Below are 22,500 nucleotides of genomic sequence, written 5' to 3'. Positions count from 1 at the left end.
TGTTAGAGCAGCATGTTACTGTTGTAGCTGCTGGAGGTGGAGCTAGTTTACACTACTTTATATACAGTTAGCTAGTTTAGTCCAGTGGTTCCCAACCTAGGGGTCGGGCCCCTCCAAAGGGTCAGCAGATAAATCTGAGGGGTGGTGAGATGATTAATGATGTTTTCAGTTTTTGGACTTTTTCTCTAATCTTTGATTTTTGCTGAAATATTGGATCATTTGAACATTTATTGAAATGAAAGCATGTGAGAAGTTTAGAGGGAAAAATCACTATTTGGTGGAGCTGTTAACAACTCATAGACATGTGAAATGTGACCCCGACTACACACTGCTTTTTGGGTTCGGACATGAAGATGAAACACTCAAAAAATGTTTCAACAGGTTCCACACAATTCTATTATGTCTACGATATGTGAATATAATAAATTATTTTGTCTTATTCTAGTTATGTTGGTGTCACACAATGTATTTATATTGTAGAAATAATTATTTATGCACCGTTAAGCAGAAGTTTGTTATTAAGCTCCAGGAAACACAAATAGTTTCACTCAAGTTGAAATGTTTTCATCTCAGTGATGTTAGAGACGAGCTGAGCAGCTGCTCCTTCGTTTCAACAGGAGTCTGTTGAGCTGGTTCAGCTCCTGCTCAGGGCGCCTCCTGCAGGAGGAGGCCCCGGTGCAGAACACACCATCACAGGGATCATACATCACGTATAAAAACATGTGTTTGTGTTTGTGTGTGTCAGCGCCCATCGCAGCCGGCACCGGTCCAAACTTCTCACTGGCCGACCTGGACAGCTCCTCCTACTACAGCATGAGTCCAGGAGCCATGAGGAGACCACTCCCCAGCACCTCCTCCTCCAGGTACACACACACACACACACACACACACACAGCACCTCCTCCTCCAGGTACACACACACACACCCAGCACCTCCTCCTCCAGGTACACACACACACACCCAGCACCTCCTCCTCCAGGTACACACACACACAGCACCTCCTCCTCCAGGTACACACACACACACACCCAGCACCTCCTCCTCCAGGTACACACACACACACACCCAGCACCTCCTCCTCCAGGTACACACACACACACACACACACAGCACCTCCTCCTCCAGGTACACACACACACACACAGCACCTCCTCCTCCAGGTAAACACACACACACACACACACAGCACCTCCTCCTCCAGGTATACACACACACACACACACACACACAGCACCTCCTCCTCCAGGTACACACACACACACAGCACCTCCTCCTCCAGGTAAACACACACACACAGCACCTCCTCCTCCAGGTATAGACACACACACACACACACAGCACCTCCTCCTCCAGGTACACACACACACACACACACACACACACAGCACCTCCTCCTCCAGGTACACACACACACACACACACAGCACCTCCTCCTCCAGGTACACACAAACACACACACAGCACCTCCTCCTCCAGGTACACACACACACACACACACACACACACAGCACCTCCTCCTCCAGGTACACACACACACACAGCACCTCCTCCTCCAGGTACACACACACACACACACACACACACAGCACCTCCTCCTCCAGGTACACACACACACACACACACACAGCACCTCCTCCTCCAGGTACACACACACACACACACACACAGCACCTCCTCCTCCAGGTACACACACACATACACCCAGCACCTCCTCCTCCAGGTACACACACACAGCCTCACAGCGCTGCTCGTCTGGCTGCTGACTCTTATAGTTTTATTTGTCTTTCTGAAGACAGAGAAAAGAAGGGATGATATTCAATAAATAAAGATCTACAACTGGACTTGAACAGGAGACACTGTGATTCCACGGTCACTGTCTGAAACACTGTTCCTGTTAAATAAACAACAACAAAGTTCACAAACACTCAAATATACATACAACATGCTGTAAACATACAGATATGTGCAGAGAAACACACAGACTCTCATGTGTTACATGTGTGTGTCCTTTAGCAATATTGTTTCATGTTTAGCCTTCACAAAGCTTAACTACAGCACACACACACACACACACACACACACACACACACACACACACACACACACACACACACACACACACACACACACACACGCTTGCAGGGTTTGCCCTGACCTCCTCTGTTAAATCGATGCGGTCGCAAGAGTCGTCTGTCTGTCTGCTGAGATACCTGCCCTGCAGCGCACACACACACACACACACACACACACACACACACACACACACACACACACACACACACACATTCACATAAACTGAACCACTGACTCAGATTAGCTGAGTGTGTGTGTTTCTGCGTGTGTGTGTCCTCTGTCTTTTTACACTCCCTCTCTCTCTGACTCCACACAACTCTCTAGAGACCTCCCACACACACACACACACACACACACACACACACACACACACACACACACACACACACACACACATAGCACTGCGAGGCAGTGAACCGGCTCCATATGGAAATCTTTAAGGCTTTACTAATGTCAAAGCCTCCCCATTCATACATACACTGTACATCTCACTGTGCAGGCAGGTCACACACACACATACACAACACACACACACGTACACACACACACACACATACACATGCACATTCTAGCACAAAAAACTTAAACGTCTTAACCACCTGTCAAAAGAGCAGATCCAGTGAATGGATGCGTGTCAGTGTCAGAGTGTGTGTGTGTGTGTGTGTGTGTGTGTGTGTGTGTGTGTGTGTGTGTGTTAATGAGTGGTCGTGTAGCTGATGTAACTGCACTCTTCTCTCTGTGCTACATGACACATAAATGCCTGAAACAACAAGAGGCTGAAGGTAACTGAGAGGTGCAGCAGGTCTCACTGTTGTTTTTTAATTATTAAAATGTTGTTTAGCCTCGTTTATAACGATGCAGAGAACAAAGTCACACACAACTTCAACTCAAACACCTCCAGACGGTCAGACACAGGATGAATCAACACAACAGGAAGCTCACATTAAAGTCAGATATGTTGATATTGATTAAAAGACAGTTCTAAAGCGTTCTTCCTATGGGCTTTATTGACTTTATTTCCCTCAGCTACATCTGTGCTGGAAGCCAGAAGTCATGCAAAATAATGTCTCATTGAAACTGTGTAGAAGCAGCAGCAGAGACGTAGATTTCAACAACATATATTTATATGCATTTTGAGTGGAGGAATCAGGGTCTAAATGTAGTTCCTGGTCCAGAAAGGTTCCTGCTACTGTGTTAGAGCTGTTCCATGACCCAGAAACTATTCTGCATAGCTGCGAGGGTTCATATAACCTACATTTAGCAGCTCAGAGTTTATGACTACACGGACCGTACATATGAACAATACATGCCAACAACCCCTCTGTGAACATATGTGTCTGTGCAGACACCCAGAGTCGTATAAACAGAACTTCATCCACGTCAGCAGTGGAGTATATCCAGCCCTTCAGGGAACGCAGGTCTAGAGGCTGCTGCAACCTGTGGAATGACATCTCTGGTTATTGATGTTAAATATAAAGGTGTAGTGTAAAATATAATTGCAACTAGTTTAAAAGAAGCTAAATAAAGAGAGAGAGAGGAAGACTGTGAGAAATAATCATAAACACTCAGCAGATCATCTACTTCTGAGACAAACTGCAATAAACTGCAGGTGAAAACATGAAGAGGAAAACTGTGAATCTTTAATGTTATCAGTCATATATGTTATATTAAGATGCAGCAGAAACACAAACAGACGAGACTTTCAGTTTCTGATTAAGTTACAATCCATTCTGAACTGAAAGAAACTACAGAGTGACTAAACTAGGAAATGTACATGTTACATAGAGATGAGGTTAATTAGACAAATGACAGATTAAAAAACGACAGCTGTGTTTTCTTGTGTTTGAAAGGTGTGACTCAGTGGATGCAATGAATGAATGAATGAATGAATGAATGAATGAAAGTAAAGACGACATCCTTTCAGTCTCATTAAATAATCTGCAGAGTGTTTGATTGATGGTCATTTATTGCTGCTATGTGATAAAAGTATAAGAAAGTTTTGTTTCTCTCGCTTGGTTCTGTCATCACCTCTCTCTCTCTCTCTCTCTCTCTCTCTCTCTCTCTCTCTCTCTCTCTCTCTCTCTTTATCTCACTCTTTTATTAAACTGGTCATCAAACCATCAACACACTCTATAATGATGATAAACATTACAAATAATATCAGACCTTGGTCCTAATATTAATGCTAGAGACCCTCAGACTTCCTCGTCTTTATGACTCAGCTGGTCTTTCGTTCAGCGTCAAAGTTCCTGAACAAGCAGAAAGTCTGACCTTCCTTCTTATTTTCCACAAACAACCATCACACAGGAACTAAATGTGGTTCCTGACTTCCTCCAAAGGTTCTCGGCCCCCTGGGAAAGTTGAGTTTAGGGCTTCATAGTTAGAGAATAGTATAATACTACATACTGTACTGTAACTTGCACGTTAGATTACCTGTTGACTTAAAATGCACCTACAAAAGATGTGATATATAAGATATATAAGATGTGACAATATGTCCAGATACAACTGTGTTCTTTATCAGCACATCTGTGAGTCCAAATAAAAAACCCACATTATCCTGAATATCAGACAAATAATACAAGTAAAGCAGACTGTGAGGAGTTAACACTGCTGCTCTCTCTCCTCTGTGTGTGTGTGTGTGTGTGTGTGTGTGTGTGTGTGTGTGTGTGTGTGTGTGTGTGTGTGTGTCCAGCTCTGCCAAGAGGATAAAGTGTATGGAGGAGGACGTGGACAGTCCTGGCGAGGAGTCCTACTACCCCGGTCAGGGTCGATCTCCGGGCAGCGGCAGCCAGGCCAGCAGCTGGCACGACGTGGAGCCAGGTACCCCGTCGCCACGGCAACGACACCCCCAAACCCCCAGACCTCCTCTGATAACAGCCCCATTGCCTAACCCCCACCCTCCCCTCGCCCTCCCTCCCTCCCTCCCTCCCTCCACCCTACACACACACTCCATACACATCCCAACGTTAACCTGCCGCTTCAAAGCAGCTTTTGGAAAATGGAGCGATGCTGCTTTCATGTGACACTGTGCAGATGATGCTTACTGCAGGGAGGGGAGTGTGTGTGTGTGTGTGTGAGAGATGTGAGTATGTAAACAGTGAATGAGTGTGTGTGCACAGGTGTGTTGAGCACTCAGCAGGTGCATAAGAATGAATGTTGTTAGTTGTGTATGTTAGTGGTGATTCTGCTTGTAGTCAGGTGTGTGTTTTCATGTAGCACCAGCGGTAACAGTCGTATCTGCTGTACATGTGACGACAAACACACTCAGGTTCACTGTGTTGAAAATGATTCGTGGTCATTTGATTCATTTAGTTTGGGAATATGCACCATTAAACTACACCATAAAGCTAAAGCTAAATAACCAGATATTAGCCGTTGACCGTGCTTCATGTCTAATCACATGATCTAAAACTTGGACATGAGAGTCAACTCACCACGGATCACAAACTGCAGATCAACCGTCCAGTTTGGATGAAGATTTGTTTGAAACTGTTTCTCCTCCGACCACAACGCAGCAGTCAGACGCATCCAAGCGTCGTTTAGCAGCGCAAAGTTTCAAACTTTAAACACCAATCACACGTCTCCTTTATTACCTGATGTTGAGACGCTGTGTTGAAATCCAGCCTTAAGATTCATTCTTTATATGATTTTATACTTACATGGTGTATATTCCTAAATGAATGTGTGCTTAAAGTGATAATCCTGCAGATTTTCATTATATATGGTCGGTAGACTCCACCTCCACGATACTATCATGGTCAGCGTTTGTTCAGCAGTAGCCATTAAATATACTGTATTTTCATTCTGTAATTAGCTCTTTAATAGCTTTCAGTGTTAGCGGCGTACTTCCTGCTGGATTTATGTTACTGCACATGAAGAAGAGAACTTTAACAAAGACACCACAGAGGCTTTTAATCTGGTAGAAACTCATCTAAACACACAATCCATCACTGGGATTCACATGTAGACAGTGTGTGTGAGTGTGTGTGTGTGTGTGTGTGTGTGATATGACCTTGGACCCCCCCCTCCTCCACCCTCCACCTCCCCCCCTCCCAGGATAAAAACGTAATCATGAGGTTTTGCCTCCATCTCTCTCTCTCTCTCTCAGTCAGAATATTCATGCTGCTTTTCTTTTTTCTTTCTTCTTTTCCTCCCTTTTGGTTTGTTTTTCCTTCTTTCCTCCGTCTTGCGTTGGAAAGCTGGATATAAGCTGCGTGGCTCGCTAGCTAGCTCGTTCATCTCCCGACAAGGTAAAGACTGTGCTCACGCTTTTTATTTTCTGTCTACGTGTCTGTGAATCTGTCACCACCTCCTCCTCCTCCTCCTCCTCCTCTTCACCTCCTCCTCCTCCTGCTGGGTAGATACCCGGATGGTGTTTTGGTTTGTCGTATTGGTGTTGTGTCTGGTTCAGTCTGGTGGACTCCTCCTCCTCCTCCTCCTCCTCCTCCTACTCCTCTTCCTCCTCTTCTGTCTGCACTCTCTCCTTTAATGCTCCTCCTCTCTCCTCTTCTTCTTCTCTTGTTTCCTCCTCTCCTCTCCTCTCCTCTCCTCCCCTCTCCTCTCCTCTCCTCTCCTCCTCTCTTCTCTCCTCTCTTGTTTCCTCTCCTCTCTTGTTTCCTCCTCTCCTCTCTTGTTTCCTCCTCTCCTCTCTTGTTTCCTCCTCTCCTCTCCTCTCCTCTCCTCTCTTGTTTCCTCTCCTCTCCTCTCTTCTCCTCTCCTCTCTTCTCCTCTCCTCTCTTCTCCTCCTCTCCTTCTTCCTGAGTTTGGTCTTGAAGCAGTCATTGGTGCAGCACACATCACCTCCGACACCCTGACCCCGCCCACCTGGCAGCATGCTGGTGACATCATCATGGCTGTGCATTTATTGGCCGACACGCTGACACGCTGTGTGTGTGTGTGTGTGTGTGTGTGTGTGTGTGTGTGTGTGTGTGTGTGTGTGTGTGTGTGTGTGTGTGGATGCCTGTTTAATTATATATGTATGTGTTTGTGTGTGTAATTCATGATTAGATGTGTATTTGTCAGCTTCTCTCTCACACACACACACACACACACTCACACACACACACACACACACACACACACACACACACACTCTCCTCCCCTCATATTAACATCCCTGGTTGTGAGTGTGAGCGTTTCTGTGTGTTGGAGATCATATCTTGTCTGATATAGTAAAGATGGAAGTTGTTGTGATGAGGAAGAGGAGGGATGAGGATGGAATAAGAAAAGAGAGAGAAACAGTTGATCTGCAGGTCTGGAAAAAAGTTAAAAGCATTTAATTCCTAAAAAAAGACCTTAGAAGTTATTAAAAAGTCTTAAACTTCCTCCAAAGGTGTTAAATATCATCTGTTTCCTGCTGCAGACAGTAACAAGCAGCTGACATCTAGAAACCAGTGAGACTGGTGTCACACGCTGCTCAGTCACTGTAACACTACAGTAACACTACAGTAACACTACAGTAACACTACTGTAGAAGTGTTTCCATCCACCTCTTTTATCCACATTTAAAACATAAAAACTTGAGTAGAAAAGCTGAAAATATGCAAAAATACTACAAAAATACTCACGTAGGTGTAACAGTAGCATGTCTACTGTTGCTAGGAGGATAGATAGATAGATAGATAGATAGATAGATAGATAGATAGATAGATAGATGGTAGATAGATAGATAGATAGATAGATAGATAGATAGATAGATAGATAGATAGATGTGTAAACAGGGTGAGGAAGGAGAAAGTGCTGAGCAGACTCTGCCTCGATTCCACCTGACAAAACCTCTTCAAGTGTTCATCACTCACACACACACACACACACACACACACACACACACACACACACACACACACACACACACACACAGCCTTCCCCCCTCTCCTCCTCTTCCTCCTCCTCCTCCTCACTCTGTTCTGTCAGCCCGTTCTCACTCCCAACTCTCTGCGTCACTTTTTAACGCACCGAGTTCGCCTTGGCGTCATTTTTCAGCGTAGTCGGATAGACTTCTATCGAACTCTAGAACAACGGACGGAACAGGCGCCATGATGACGTTTCTATAAGGTGACAAACGTTCAGAGGTGGCAGGTTGGGTTCCCCAAACCAGCCAAACACACACTGACAAACAAACATCCAAACTGAACTGTCAGGAGGGAAACTGACAGTTAATAAAGAAAATAACAACAGCAGGCAGGAGCTCCGATCTCAACTAATGTCACATGATATATTTTATCATGTCTGTGACATTTTCTGCAGGTTTAGACATTCAGACTTCAGTGAAAGGTGTGATGTCACTATGACTCAACAGATCATTTTCTATTTTTACTGAGAACCGCGTGCGTCATGCAGAAAAAACAGGCAAGACGCGGAATCTCTAGATGACGCACCGCTGCAGCGCCGCTCATGCTGGCTGTGGCCGCTCTGACCCGTTAACCTGGACGCCGAAATGAAAACGCAAGGTTCTGCGACGCAGGCGGCGACCCGAGCGTCAGCTGACAGCCTGCTGCCTGTGTCGGTATCAGGTGGTGACGAAGCGTCGCTATTTGACGACCTGGGAGTGAGAACGGGTTTGTTCTGAAGCTCCACCCATCACTATAAGCCCCGCCCCCCATCAGGTTAAAAGCAGGTTCATTTTTGGCTGAAACCTGATTGCTGATTGATTGACAAGTTATTGATATTTGGTCAGTGTAATAAATTATTGATACATTTATAACTGCAGATAATCAGCTGCGTCTTTAATTATATATATCAAATAATAATTATAATAACGTGTAAAATAAATAATATTTATTATTATTTACTATTTCTAGTTTCTGTTGTAGTTAATAATTATTATTTAATAAATTATTTAGCTTTTTTATTCTAATCTAAAATTTTATTTATTAAACTTTTTTAAATGTATTTATGTTTTTTATTTACAATTTTACAGTATTCATGCAATTATTTGTTATCATAAATTTTATTGTATTCTTTTTTTCGTTCTTTATTCTTTATTCACTCAAGGTCCCATGATGAGACTTTTTCTTGTTAAAATAAATACAGTTTAGAATAATAAATGATTGCATAGATACATTGTAAATAAAAATATAAATTAATTTAAAAAGTTTTTTAAAAATGACTAAATAGAATTTTTACGATAGAATAAAAAGTAGAACTAATCAGTTTTGTAATTTAGAAAAATAAAAGCCTGAAACTTCAAGGTCAAGAAATGAATTATTTTTATCCTTCATTAATTTTTTGTACAAAAAATAACATTCTGACAGCTTGCTATAATAATAATAATAATAATAATAATAATAATAATAATAATAATAATAATAATAATAATAATAAAAGCTTTATCATTGAGTTATAAATCACAGACACGCTCACTTCTCCCTGTGACACCCTGCAGCCCTGATCCTCAACCTGTTGGCCCCTCCCTCCCTGCCCCCCCGTCCACCCTGCTCCCCCCTTCCTCCTCCTCCTCCTCCTCCTCCTCCTCCTCCTCCTCCTCCTCCTCCTCCTCCTCCTCCCCCGCCCCTCTCACTGGAGGTGAGGCTGTTAATATAAGATGTAAAGAGAAAACAAACCGCTGCAGTGCCACTGACCCGCTCCTCATCATCATCATCATGGTTCTTGGCAGGGATGCCGTCGCCCGCTGGCGCGTTAAAGAAGTCAGAGAAGTCTGGTTTCTGCGGCGCCGTGCCTTCGCCGAGCGGCTCCGCCTCCTCCACCTCCTCCTCTTCTTCTTCCTCCTCTTCCCCCCGAACGGCTTTCACACACCATCACCGGCCCGTCATTACCGGGCCTCGAGGTGAGGTCCTCAACCAGTCAACCCCAACAAACACACCCTCAACCCCCCCCTCACACACACACACACACACACACACACACACTCACCCCCTCACCCCTCCCTCCCCCGTCTGTAGCTGTGGTGGGTTTTGTCAGGAGGAGACGCAGGAGAGCAGAGGAAGAGGAGGTCCACCTGTAGATACACACACCTGTAGGCTTCAGGCAGGGTTGCGTGTGCATGTGTGTGTGTGTGCATGTGTGTGTGTGTGTCATAAATACACCCTCCTCACCCCTCCACCCGCCCTCAAGCCCCGCCCACTCCCAAACCTCCTTTTCCTCTTCTTCACGCTCCTTTTTTATCCTCTAATTAGTAGAAATGTTACACAACACAGAAACACTTCCTGCCTGCTCGCATGTGTGTGTGTGTGTGTGTGTGTGTGTGTGTGTGTGTGTGTGTGTGTGTGTACCAGGTATTCGTCATGTTGTGAGGACATAAATCTGTTCACCCAGTCACATGTGGGGACTCCCCTGTAAATCATTATTTTTTGGGTAAAAACTTGGTTTAAAGTGAAGCTCAGGTTAGTTTTAGGTAAGTAGTGTTTATAGTTAGTCTGGGTTAAGTTATGTCTCCAAGAAATGAATGTAAGTCAATGTAATGTCCTCTGAAGTGATGGAAATATGACTGTGTGTGTGTGTGTGTGTGAGTCAAAGCTGTTTCCAGTGAGACACACAAGCAGCAAAGTAGTTTGAAACAGTCTTAAAACAGTTTTAAAACCACTAAATGTCATATTTGTGTGCAGCTACACACTGGACATGTGGTACAGACAGAGGACGGTCAGGTAGATGACAGGATGTGTCCATCTGAGGACCTGATTAGACTGATTGCACCATGTTGGCCTGAATATCAGATGACAAAGATGTGTATCTGTGTTTTTAGGTCAGGTGCAGGACGATGAATGAAATGATTATAACTCCCAAAGTCTTTTATTACTGACTGAAAAAGGCAAATGACCAACAGTCTCAGTGGTGAAACATGAACTTTGTCTTCTGCACCAATAAAATCAACAACACAAAGGTTCCCGTCCTGAAACACAATAATCATTCAGGAAAATCATCCGAAACTATTAAAGACATTTTATTAGTTAGTGAAGCTCTTAAATCATCAAACAGGTTTTGGAGATTTTGAACACTTTCATACTGAGAGACTGTTAATCCAAGTAGAAGAGAGTCGGGCTGCAAGTAACCATTATTTTCATTATCGATTCATCTACAGATTGTTTTCTCAATTAATCGATTAATTGTTTCATCAGAAAATATCAGAAAATATCTGTTATGGTTCCCAAAAGCCTTTTCAAATGTCTTGTTTGTCGGTGTAACAGTCTAAAACACCAAAATATTCAGTTTACAATCAACAAAGAAAAACATTAAATCATGACAACTGAGAGCCTGAAACCAGCTCATTTATGTATTTATTTAATTATCAAAATAGTTGCCGATAAATTTTCTGTTGGTCAATCGACTAATCATTGCAGACTGAAGCAGAACATAAATCCAACGTTTGTATCAGTCACACATTCAGACTCTCTCCTGTCAGACTTCAGTCTTTCTCTACATTAATAACTTGTTACAGGAGCCTTCAGAAGCTCCTGCAGGTTAAACTGAACAAACCAAACACATCCCATAATAACTAACTAGTACCGTCTGTGAAGACTCTCAGTCATCCAGGTCATGATTATCCATGGACGGTTGAATCAAGGACAACTGGACAACTAATTATCTACAACTAGCGGTGGGTGATTTGGCCAAAAATGTTATTACAATAAATATTTGATATTGATAATTATCACAATAAATATGAAATCATTATTTCTTTCAGCTTTAAAGGCTGATTTTTGCTCCTGAGTGAAAGTTAATTGTGGTTTTTAAACACTTAACAACAGCAGAACAAATCTGAGGTAGAACAATCAAAACTATTGTAATGATAAAATCATTTTTCAGTCCTTTTTCCTCAATAAAATCAATATCTTAATAGAAAAATGAAATGCTGACTTCTCTGCAGCTGCAAACAGATGTTCTTCTTTACCTCCTGTACATTTAAACTTAGTTCTGCTCAAGCACTCACAGCTTCTTTTAGCAACTGTCTCGCTAACCCTACAGTTGTTTACAAGCTGCTAGCTACTTTAGCATAGCAGCTAGCGACGGCATCCCTCTCTTCCCCTCATTCTCCTGCTCGGTGTGTCTTATGTGTAGTTATTCCTCTGCCTCCTTTAGTGAAAATGGTACATGTAATAAATGTTTATTTGCTGCGATGGAGGCTCAGTGAATTAAAAGCACAGCGTAGCATGGATCCCAATCGTTAGCTGCTGTAGTTAGCCAGTCCCCAGTAGCCGGTTCAGGCTGAGCGAGCCTCTTAGTTTAATTATATCAAACATTTATCAAACATTTGTTGTATTCCTATCGAGGAAAATGATATGGAGATAATTATTGTTATGTTTTTATCACTCAGCTTGTCTACATCCAGGTCCAGTTGCCCTCGATTCAACCGTCCGTAACTCTGCTTCTCTTTCCATTCAAAAAGAATATGAATAATTGTTTCATCCTCGAATATAAGACGACTCCACTTTTTGAAACGTAATATCCAGAATAAACTATAGTCCTATGCTGGGGTCATTCTGGTCGGGACTTGGTTTGAGTCGGGAGAACTTCTCGTTCCGACAGATGTGGATGTTTGTGACGCTGTTTGTTATTCCTGAACGTTTTCCAGCAGTCTGTGGGAGGAAAATCCTGCTCATGTTGGAGCAGATTAGAGGATTGAAAATGATTTGTGAGCTGATGGGAGCAGCTGAACTCCCGCAGGGCTGAGAGAGAGCTGGAGTGGGCACACTTCTGTCAACTTCCTGTTTCTCTAAAATATAATTCTAAAAAACATAAACGCAGTTATTAATCCTCATCAGCGAGGCTGCGAATGATCATCTGGATCTTCTCCAGATGATTCTACACCATCAGACTGAGGTCCTCCTTCAGTCCACCTCTTTTCTATTTTCTCCTCCTCCTCTTCCTCCTCCTGTACCTTCTCACCTTCTTCTTCCTCCTCGTCCTCCTCCTTCTATTCTCAAATCTCCCCCTCCCCATCCCTCCAGCCTTCATCCTTCTCCTCATCTTCCTCTGCGGTGTCAAATGAAGGAGCTCTGCCATTCTGAATCCTCTCCTCCTTCTTATCGTTTATCAATCCACCTCTTGATGGCAAATATCTTCTTCAAGGAAAAGTTGGCAGGAGAGAGGAGGAGGAGGAGGAGGAGGAGGAGGAGGAGGAGGAGGAGGAGGGCGTCTGAGGCAGTGAAGCGAGGCAATTTGCAAAGTGGAACTAATCCCGACCCTTTCTTCTGTGTTCGACATGCAGGCCGCCAGTCCTCAATACCACACACACACACACACACACACACACACACACACACACACACACACACACACACACACACGCTGCTGTTGCTGAGTTGTTAAAGGAAGACTCAGACATTTTGGAAAATCGTTGTGTTTTCTGTCTTGCGGGGGGGCGATCGATATCAATTTCATGTCTGTAAGTTCAGCAGAGAGAACTTTACATTTTTAGCTCCAGACTCGGTCAGACATTTTTAAACAGAGAGCTGACGTGAAACCGAAACTTCTAGAAGTAAGAAACTTGATTTAAAGTCCTTCTGATGTCTGTAGTGATGTAAATAACTTAAACTTCAGCCTTGGAATTGAACCTTACTCAACAATATGTTGTGTTATTCATCCCATATCTCGATATAATTTCCATATACAGTCAAACACTTTCACCTATAAGCCTCAGACCAACTAAATTAAAAGCTTTTAAATGACTTTTATAGGCTTTTATTGTGAAGAATTTACAGGAAATGAAATACGTTCCTCACTGAATTAGCGGAGCTTCGTTAGCGGCGCTAAAAACCAGTCGAAACAACAACATGTGGAGATATTTGGAGCTTTTGGCTGAGCAGATTAGTTATAAATAAAGCAGGGAGGAAGAGTACAAGCAGAAACAGCCACAGTGATGATGATGTTTGATGAAGAGCTGCAGACGACCAGCATACCTCCAACAGGTAAACTACTTATTTTACTTTGCGCTGCTGTGTAATGAAGTCATGGCTCGGCATGACTACTCCCAAAACAGCATAATGTTAGCAGAGCGGAGCAGCATAATGTTAACGTAGTGGAGCCGCATAATGTTAGCAGAGCGGAGCAGCATAATGTTAACGGAGTGGAGCAGCATAATGTTAGCATAGCGTAGCAGCATAATGTTAACAGAGTGGAGCAGCATAATGTTTGCATAGCGTAGCGTAGCAGCATAATGTTAGCAGAGCGGAGCAGCATAATGTTTGCATAGCGTAGCGTAGCAGCATAATGTTAGCAGAGCGGAGCAGCATAATGTTTGCATAGCGTAGCGTAGCAGCATGATGTTAGCAGAGCGGAGCAGCATAATGTTTGCATAGCGTAGCGTAGCAGCATAATGTTAGCAGAGCGGAGCAGCATAATGTTTGCATAGCGTAGCGTAGCAGCATGTTAGCAGAGCGGAGCAGCATAATGTTAACGGAGTGGAGCAGCATAATGTTAGTGGAGTGGAGCAGCATAATGTTAGCATAGCGGAGCCGCATAATGTTAGCAGAGCGGAGCAGCATAATGTTAGCGTAGCGGAGCCGCATAATGTTAGCGTAGTGGAGCAGCATAATGTTAGCGTAGCAGAGCCACATAATGTTAGCGCAGCGGAGCAGCATAATGTTAGCGTAGCGGAGCCGCATAATGTTAGCGTAGCGGAGCCGCATAATGTTAGCGTAGCAGAGCAGCATAATGTTTGCATAGCGTAGCGTAGCAGCATAATGTTAGCGTAGCGGAGCAGTGTAATGTTAGCATAGCGTAGCAGTGTAATGTTAGCGTAGTGTAGCAGTGTAATGTTAGCGTAGCGTAGCAACGTAATGTTAGCAGAGCGGAGCAGTGTAATGTTAGCATAGCGTAGCAGTGTAATGTTAGCGTAGCGTAGCAGCATAATGTTAGCAGAGTGGAGCAGTGTAATGTTAGCATAGCGTAGCAGCATAATGTTAGCGTAGCAGAGCAGCATAATGTTAGCATAGCGGAGCAGCATAATGTTAGCGTAGCGTAGCAGTGCAATGTTAGCGTAGCGGAGCAGCATAATGTTAGCAGAGTGGAGCAGTGTAATGTTAGCATAGCGTAGCAGCATAATGTTAGCGTAGCAGAGCAGCATAATGTTAGCATAGCGGAGCAGCATAATGTTAGCGTAGCGTAGCAGTGAACTGGCTCGCTGTGCGTGAAGCAGACGACCATAGAAAGAAATCTGTAACCAGCCGACTCGGCCTGAAAGTAGAAAAAACGTTGTAAACAGAGAGTTCAGAGCAGCCTGAAGCCGCTGCTTTCTGCTCACAGGGATTACTGATACATACGTTTACCTCGTTATTTGACACATCGGCTACTTTTAATATAAATATCCGATAATGTGACATAATAACATTATATATGTCATGTCATAAAACATCATTATTGTTTAACAGTGATGTTTAGTAAAGCTGATTACTGCTGATAGAGACGCCAGATTAGAAAACACTACCATGTGTCGTTCTGCAGTCACATGGTCAAACCACATGTTTGCTCGTTTCATTTGTTTCTCTAACTTGTTTAAAGGGGATTATATTATACTTTAATGACTTTTACTGTCATTTATAACCTGCTGTGATGATGGATGTTGGAGGTGAACGTACAGTACTGGTCCCGTCTGTGGAGATGCTGCCTGGAAGACAAAACCCAGGTTTCAGCTGCACTAAGTGCGTTGTTTGCAGTGTTTTTTGACTTTTCCAATGAGATGATGTCAGTTTGTCACATATCAATAAACATGTGTCCGTTCTGTAATCTTTGAAGCTGACCAATCAGAACAGAGTGGGCTCATCAGGAGGCGGGCCTTAAAGAGACAGGAGCTAAAACGGCCTGTTTCAGACAGAGGCTGAACTGAGGGGCTGCATATAGGACCAGTAGAAGATAAATAAGGAGTTTTTAACTGGAAATCATGCAAAGATATTCCAGTAGAGCCCCAGAATATAAATATAGAGCTGGAAATGTGCAGAATATGAGTCCTTTAAGATGTCCAAGGATCTGCTCATAAGTAGATTATAGCGTATTATAAAGCATTTATTAATATATGTTTAAATGCTGATCTACATTTTGATTTTTATAACACAACTTGTGTTGAGTAAAGCTAAATGTGTGTGTGTGTGTGTGTGTGTGTGTGTGTGTGTGTGTGTGTGGCTCATTGTGAATGTCTCATTGGTGTTTTTCTCTATAGACTCACTCATTCCTTCACCTGAAAGGATTTAAATGTTGCTCAACCACACACACACACACACACACACACACACAGGTGGTTGTGCATGCCTGCACACTGAGTGAGATCATTCCTATTAATGTACACTGTGTCTCTTTGTGTGTGTGTGTGTGTGTGTGTGTGTGTGTGTGTGTGTGTGTGAGAGAGAGAAAGAGGGCAGAGAAAGCCATCCATCCAATGATTACTGTAAATACATTGGCCGCAGGGTATACACACACACACACACACACACACACACACACACACACACACACACACACACACACACTCGGTCAGTGTGTATTGTCAGAGTGATAAATCACAGCAGACTTAAAGTGAATTAGTGCAGCAGCTTTAACTCTCCATCCCTCTCTCTCTCTCTCTCTCTCTCTCTCTCTCTCTCTCTCTCTCTCTCTCTCTGGCTTCTTTTATATCTCTTTTTCTCTCCTCTCTCTCTCTCTCTCTCTCTCTCTCCTCAGCGCTCTATACATCACAGTCCTTAACGAGGCCTCGTCCACTAATGAGCAATCAGAGAATATTAGACCAATTAGAGTCTTAATTAGATTAGAGAGGAGAGGAGATGATAAGATGAGAGGAGGACAAGGAAACGAGAAGAGGAGACAAGACAGGATGAAACAAGAGAAGAGAGGAGGAAAAGGAGGAAAACAGGAGAGAGGGAAAGAAGAGATGAAAAGAAGGAGGAAATGAGGAAATACTGAAAGGAAAGGAGAAAATAGAGAGGAGGAAATAATAAATAGATGAGAGGGAAGAAGAGATATGAAAGGAGAAAAGGAATCACAAGATGATGAAGAGAGGAGATAAAAGAAGGAAAGGAAGGATGGAAACAGGAGAGGAGATGAAAGAAGATGAGAGGAGGAGGGAAGGAAACAAGAAAAGAAAAGGAGGAAATGAGAAAGTAGAAGGAAAGGAGTAATAAAGACAGAAGAGGAGAGGAAAGAGGAGAAGATGAGAGGGAAAGAGAAGTGAGGAAAGGAGGAAAGGAGGAAAGGAGAGAGGGGAGGTGATAGGAGAAGGAGGGAGGAAAGGAGGAGAGGAGGAAATAAGAGAGGAGGAGCAACAAAGTGTTTTTGATTGACAGCTGGGTGTGAGAGATGCATCGTTGTCTGTTGTTTCATCTGCTCTGCTGTTTGCTGTTTGTCCATCTTGTATTTGCATGTTAAGCCACGCCCTCTTTTAATCAACTCTAAATGCCCCTCCCCCCTCTCTTTACTCCACCCCCCCCCCCCCCCCCCCGGCTTTACTCCTCCGTCCTCCCCCCACCTTCAACCAACTCTCTACCTCGCTCTACCAACTCTTCTTTCTCTTAATAATTTTCTCTCTATGTCTCTCTCCCTCTCTCCCTCCCTCCCTCCCCACAGCGAGCCCCCACGCCCCCCCCTCCAGCCTCCACTTCTCCTCCTCCCCCATCCTGCAGCAGCCCGGCTCCTACTTCTCCCACCCGGCCATCAGGTATCACCCACAGGAGACGCTCAAGGAGTTCGTCCAGCTGGTCTGTCCTGACTCCGCCCAACAGGCCGGACAGGTGGGCTTCCTCAACGTAAGCACACACACACACACACACACACACTAATACAGAAACACACACACACACACACACACACTAATACAGAAACACACACACACACACACACTAACACAGAAACACACACACACACACACACACACACACACACTAATACAGAAACACACACACACACACACACACTAATACAGAAACACACACACACACACACACACACACAAACACACAAACCTGACACATCTGAGCTGGGTTTTCCACCTCTGCAAAGGTGGGATCAGTATCTGTTTGCAGGGCTGGAGCAGAAAACACTGCAGTGTGTGTGTGTGTGTGTGTGTGTGTGTGTGTGTGTACACGCGCGTGTGTGGCCTTCTGTCTGCAGTGAGATAGTTGATATATCTGCGTCTAGACACTGAATCAATACACCCTCCACCACCCCTACCACACACACACACACACACACACACACACACACACACACACACTGTCTGTTTTTCTTTTTTTTTGCAGATGTACTAAAAACTACAAACTTGACCTGCTGTTATATGTAGGCTGATAAATAAGTGATAAAGTACAACGTCATATAAACTTCTCTTCCCTAAAACGCTGCTGCAAATTTTCCGTCTGAACTTTTTAAAGAAACACTCGAGTGACAAAATCTGCAGCTTCACGTCCAGACTTCATCTACACTGTAATACCGATCCGTCTCCTTTTGGCACCGTGTGATTGGTGTAAAATCCTCACAGACATCTGCTCTTGAAGGAGGAACATGCTTGACTTACATGTTTGTGATGCAAACTGTTTTCAGTCGCTGTTACTTTCTCAACAGTTCCTGCATTCAGACCATTAAAGTCTTACTGGGAATCCACATAAACAGCCAGACGTGAGCAGCGTGTAAGAACTACTGAAGCTTTCCATCCATTCAGTCCACACGACTCCCACCAGCATTCACACGTCTCTGTCTTCACCAGTTTACTGAACTACAATAGTTTGCATGTAGGATTCAGGGGGAGATACTGATGGTGCTTGTAGGTTATTTATTCATTCACTGCTGTAGTGAAACCAGCAAACAACAGGAGGATTGACCAGTCACCATAGATACTGTTAATAAGTTATGTGTGATTTAAACAGCAGATTATGTTTAGAGTCAGTGTCTATCAGTATGTTTGTATCAGTGATACATTTAATAAAATGGAAGCATATTTGTTCTTCGAGACGTTGTGAGTGACAGACGTCAAAAACGCTTCGAAGAACAATTTCCATGTTTTAACAACACGATGTTTCAATCCTCAGACCTTCAACAAAGGTCGTCTGCATGAATTTATCCTGATGAATGTTTTAAAATGAGCACCGGTTGCTTTTCCTTGAAATGTTTCTGTTTAACTGAGCTACAGAATGTTAGCTGGAACAAAACTTTAGCTTTGTTTGCAGCAGCATCAGCAGCGATCACATGATCACACAGATGTAAACTCTCCAGAACAGCAGCAGCTTTATCTCGGCCAACTCAACTCTAACATGTGTCTGATGATAAGAAGTGTGATGCGACGGACAAATGAAAATTCAAATAAATGTTGGAGGTGATTAATCGGGAGTTGGGTGGCGCTAAGTCTCCGCTGCAGAAGAAGAGCGACAGTCGAAGCTCAAACGATGGTTGTTAGTTTCACGTGTTCATGTGAGGAAGGTTACAGTCTCCTCATCATCACTCCACACAGATCTGCAGTGACGTTTAAGTCACATGATTCATGACATCATCATTTATTCGCTCAGTCAGTTTATATTTGAGCTGCTGTCACACCTCAGACAACAGGAAACACTCGTTTTTTTTTCTTTCATGCATAAAACAGGTGGATGGAAACACACCTGCAGATAAAGCAGATACACAAATAACACACACACAAACACACACACACACATTCATACATGATATTGCTGTGTGGAGAACAGTATGTTCTGTATATGTGGAGGGAAAGAGCAGAGACAGAAGGAGGCAGAGGTGAAGCGAGGTATTATGCTTATAGATTAGCAGGATAAAATGCGAGCAGCAGCAGAATTCTTTATGACCAGCCAGGAAAAGTGCTGACACACTCACACACACACTCACACACACTCTCACACTCACACACACACTCACACACACACTCACACACACACTCACTCACACACACACACACACACACACACACTTACACTCACTCAGAGGACAGCAGAGAGTTGAGCTGTTACAGGTTAGCTGTGTGACCGACCTGTTGATGTTTATCTGTAGCGTGTATCGTTTATATGTTTGTATTTAATGCTTATTAATTGTGTTTGTGTGTGTGTGTGTGTGTGTGTGTGTGTGTTTGTGTGTGTGTGTGTGTGTGTGTGTCTCCCCCCCCCTCCCCTCTTCAGCCTAATGGTAGCTCCCAGGGAAAGGTCCACAACCCTTTCCTGCCGACGCCCATGCTGCCTCCCCCTCCTCCTCCCCCGATGGCCCGTCCCGTCCCGCTGCCCGTCGACGCCAAGCCGCCCTCCACCTCCTCCACCGAGGGGGGAGGCAACTCACCCACCTCACCCAGTGAGTGCAGCAACTTTTAACTCATTCAACTCGACATGCATAAATTATTATATACGTTCATATTGAGAACATATTCTCCTGGAGGCCATAACGCCTCCACAACAATAAAAAAACACATAAATATCACAGTTTTTTAAATTATTAATCTAATATTTACTTGATTCTTAATCTTAAAACAGTGATTGTGTTTGGATTATATATATATATATATATATCTATATTTGTCCTCAGGCTTTCTCTTATTTTGGCAAAAACAGACACATTCAATGCCAAAATATTTAATCCTGCTGACACTCATCAACAACACATGAATATATGTTTTTATTTATTGCTTTTGTTTTTATCCTGGAAACCAGAGCAGCTTTAAAATCCATCTGTCTTACATCTTTCAAAACTTTACTCGTCTGTCAGTGAACTTAACAGCAGTATCGACACAAAATGAACCAAAGTTTTAACAGCATAATGTTTCATCTCTGGGTCATTGTAAGAGAAGAGTCATCCATGTTCATCTATTTATTTATTTATCTTCAGTTTCCAGATTCTTGAGTCTCGACTAGACTTCACTCATCTTAATGACTGTCATCTTAACTGCGTGTATGTTTGTGTGGCACAGCTTACTCCACCCCCACTACATCTCCAGCCCAGCGGTTCGTCAGCGTCGGACCCAGAGACCCCGGCTTTAACATCCCTCAGCAGCCACAGGTAACACACACACTCACCTGATGTTGGTCTGGCTCTGTTGTTTATCCTGCTTTAGTTCCACTGAAGACAATCAGTGTCCTTCCAGCTTACAGTTTATGTTTCCCTCCGTGCTCGTCCAGCACCGATGAGCCGGACCTCACTAAGGCTCCGTTTACACCTGGCCTTAAAGTGTGTGTTAAACAGCAGTCAGGTGTCCATGTGAACACTTCATACTGGATATTAAAAGATCCTTCAAATGTGCTTTCAGTGTAAGTGATGGAGGCCAAAACCTACAGTGTGTCCACAGTCATTTAGTGCGAAAATGCATTAAAACGTTTGTGTCCCCCGAACTTTCAAAATCTTTTTATTATTATTTTTTAACCGTGTTTAATATGCGACTGTTTGGCTGAGAATGTGCACTGAGCTGCTGGTTGTGAGGAGAGATGAGATCACCAGCAACACTCGAAGTATGAAGAACAACTTTATCAGTCAACCGAATGTTACAAACAACATTTAAATAAAGTAAGTTACGTATGAAAAAAGTTTAAAAAATATAAAAGACAACCAGTCATATACATCCAGACACATATCAGCCAATGATGGGTTGGATATATGGTCATGTGACTTCAGGCCAATCGTTGGGTGACACTATATTTGGTCCATTAACTAGAAAGGTGTAACTAGGGGGTGGTACTTGGGTTTCTGTTAATCCAAAACTGTGCCTATTAGATCCAGCATACATACTTGATATAGTCCAGTAAACTGCCAGTGATCAGTATCACAGACAGTCTGCATACGTGGCTCTATAGTACATCTGTGGACGCAGACGTGTTACACACATGCACAGTTGAAAAGCTGCTGGCTGAATGAGCGAGCAGCACTTCATAAAAATGAAATGCCAACAGCAGCAGTTAAATTTAATGTCTGTCTTTGGAAAGAAAGAAAGAAAGAAAATGTGAGTTGGTTGATTAGAAGGTTATTCAGTAATTAAGTCCATGATAATCATATTTTCTGTTTAGACCTGTTGATGTTCTGGCAGAATTTAATTATCTCCCGGATTTTGTATTAGTTGCTGTAATCACTGAATAAATGTAGAAATGCCTTTTATTGTCTCCAAGCAAAGCTTCAGCAGTCTGAGTTCGTCATATCAAGAGGATATCTGACACATTTACAGTCTTTGTGTTTCCCTGTTGAGCTGCAGGTTGAAGTATAGTAACAAAAAGTGGATAATGTAAACAGATCACGTTTTAATGCCGTAGTGTAAACGGGGTCTGACGCTCTTTCCAGTTTCCAACATCTGCTGGAAAGAATATTACAGTTACGACTGGTTTCCTGCACGAGTCCACATCTTCAAAACTCTTCAGCAGACACGTGAACACAACAGACGCACTGAGATAAAAACACCAACAACAGGCAGCACATGAGGATCTTTTTATTACATCACTGTTTCATTGTGTTTATGTAGTGTATAAATGTGTATATAGTGTAAATACAGTCAGATGTGTAGCTCTCTATAGGAC

General features: G+C 43.3%; 1 protein-coding gene across 6 annotated transcripts in view; it reads left to right on the top strand.

Moving 5' to 3' along the window:
- nfia (nuclear factor I/A) overlaps positions 1–22,500 on the top strand; it is a 215,403-nt gene that overhangs the window by 180,230 nt on the left and 12,673 nt on the right. For 3 of the 6 annotated variants that reach the window (XM_067596054.1, XM_067596057.1, XM_067596056.1), the window contains 7 exons: positions 746–863; positions 4,770–4,897; positions 6,277–6,327; positions 9,693–9,863; positions 17,585–17,763; positions 20,134–20,299; positions 20,913–21,001. In XM_067596054.1, the coding sequence (XP_067452155.1) occupies positions 746–863; positions 4,770–4,897; positions 6,277–6,327; positions 9,693–9,863; positions 17,585–17,763; positions 20,134–20,299; positions 20,913–21,001 (902 nt within the window). The remainder of the gene's footprint in view (positions 1–745; positions 864–4,769; positions 4,898–6,276; positions 6,328–9,692; positions 9,864–17,584; positions 17,764–20,133; positions 20,300–20,912; positions 21,002–22,500) is intronic. The other 3 variants (XM_067596055.1, XM_067596059.1, XM_067596058.1) reach the window with 3 other exon arrangements.

Source organism: Thunnus thynnus, chromosome 8 (genome assembly GCF_963924715.1).
Source record: "Thunnus thynnus chromosome 8, fThuThy2.1, whole genome shotgun sequence".
Lineage (NCBI taxonomy): Eukaryota > Metazoa > Chordata > Actinopteri > Scombriformes > Scombridae > Thunnus > Thunnus thynnus.
Note: the sequence above shows the minus strand (reverse complement) of the source record. Positions and strands in the feature narration are given on the sequence as shown.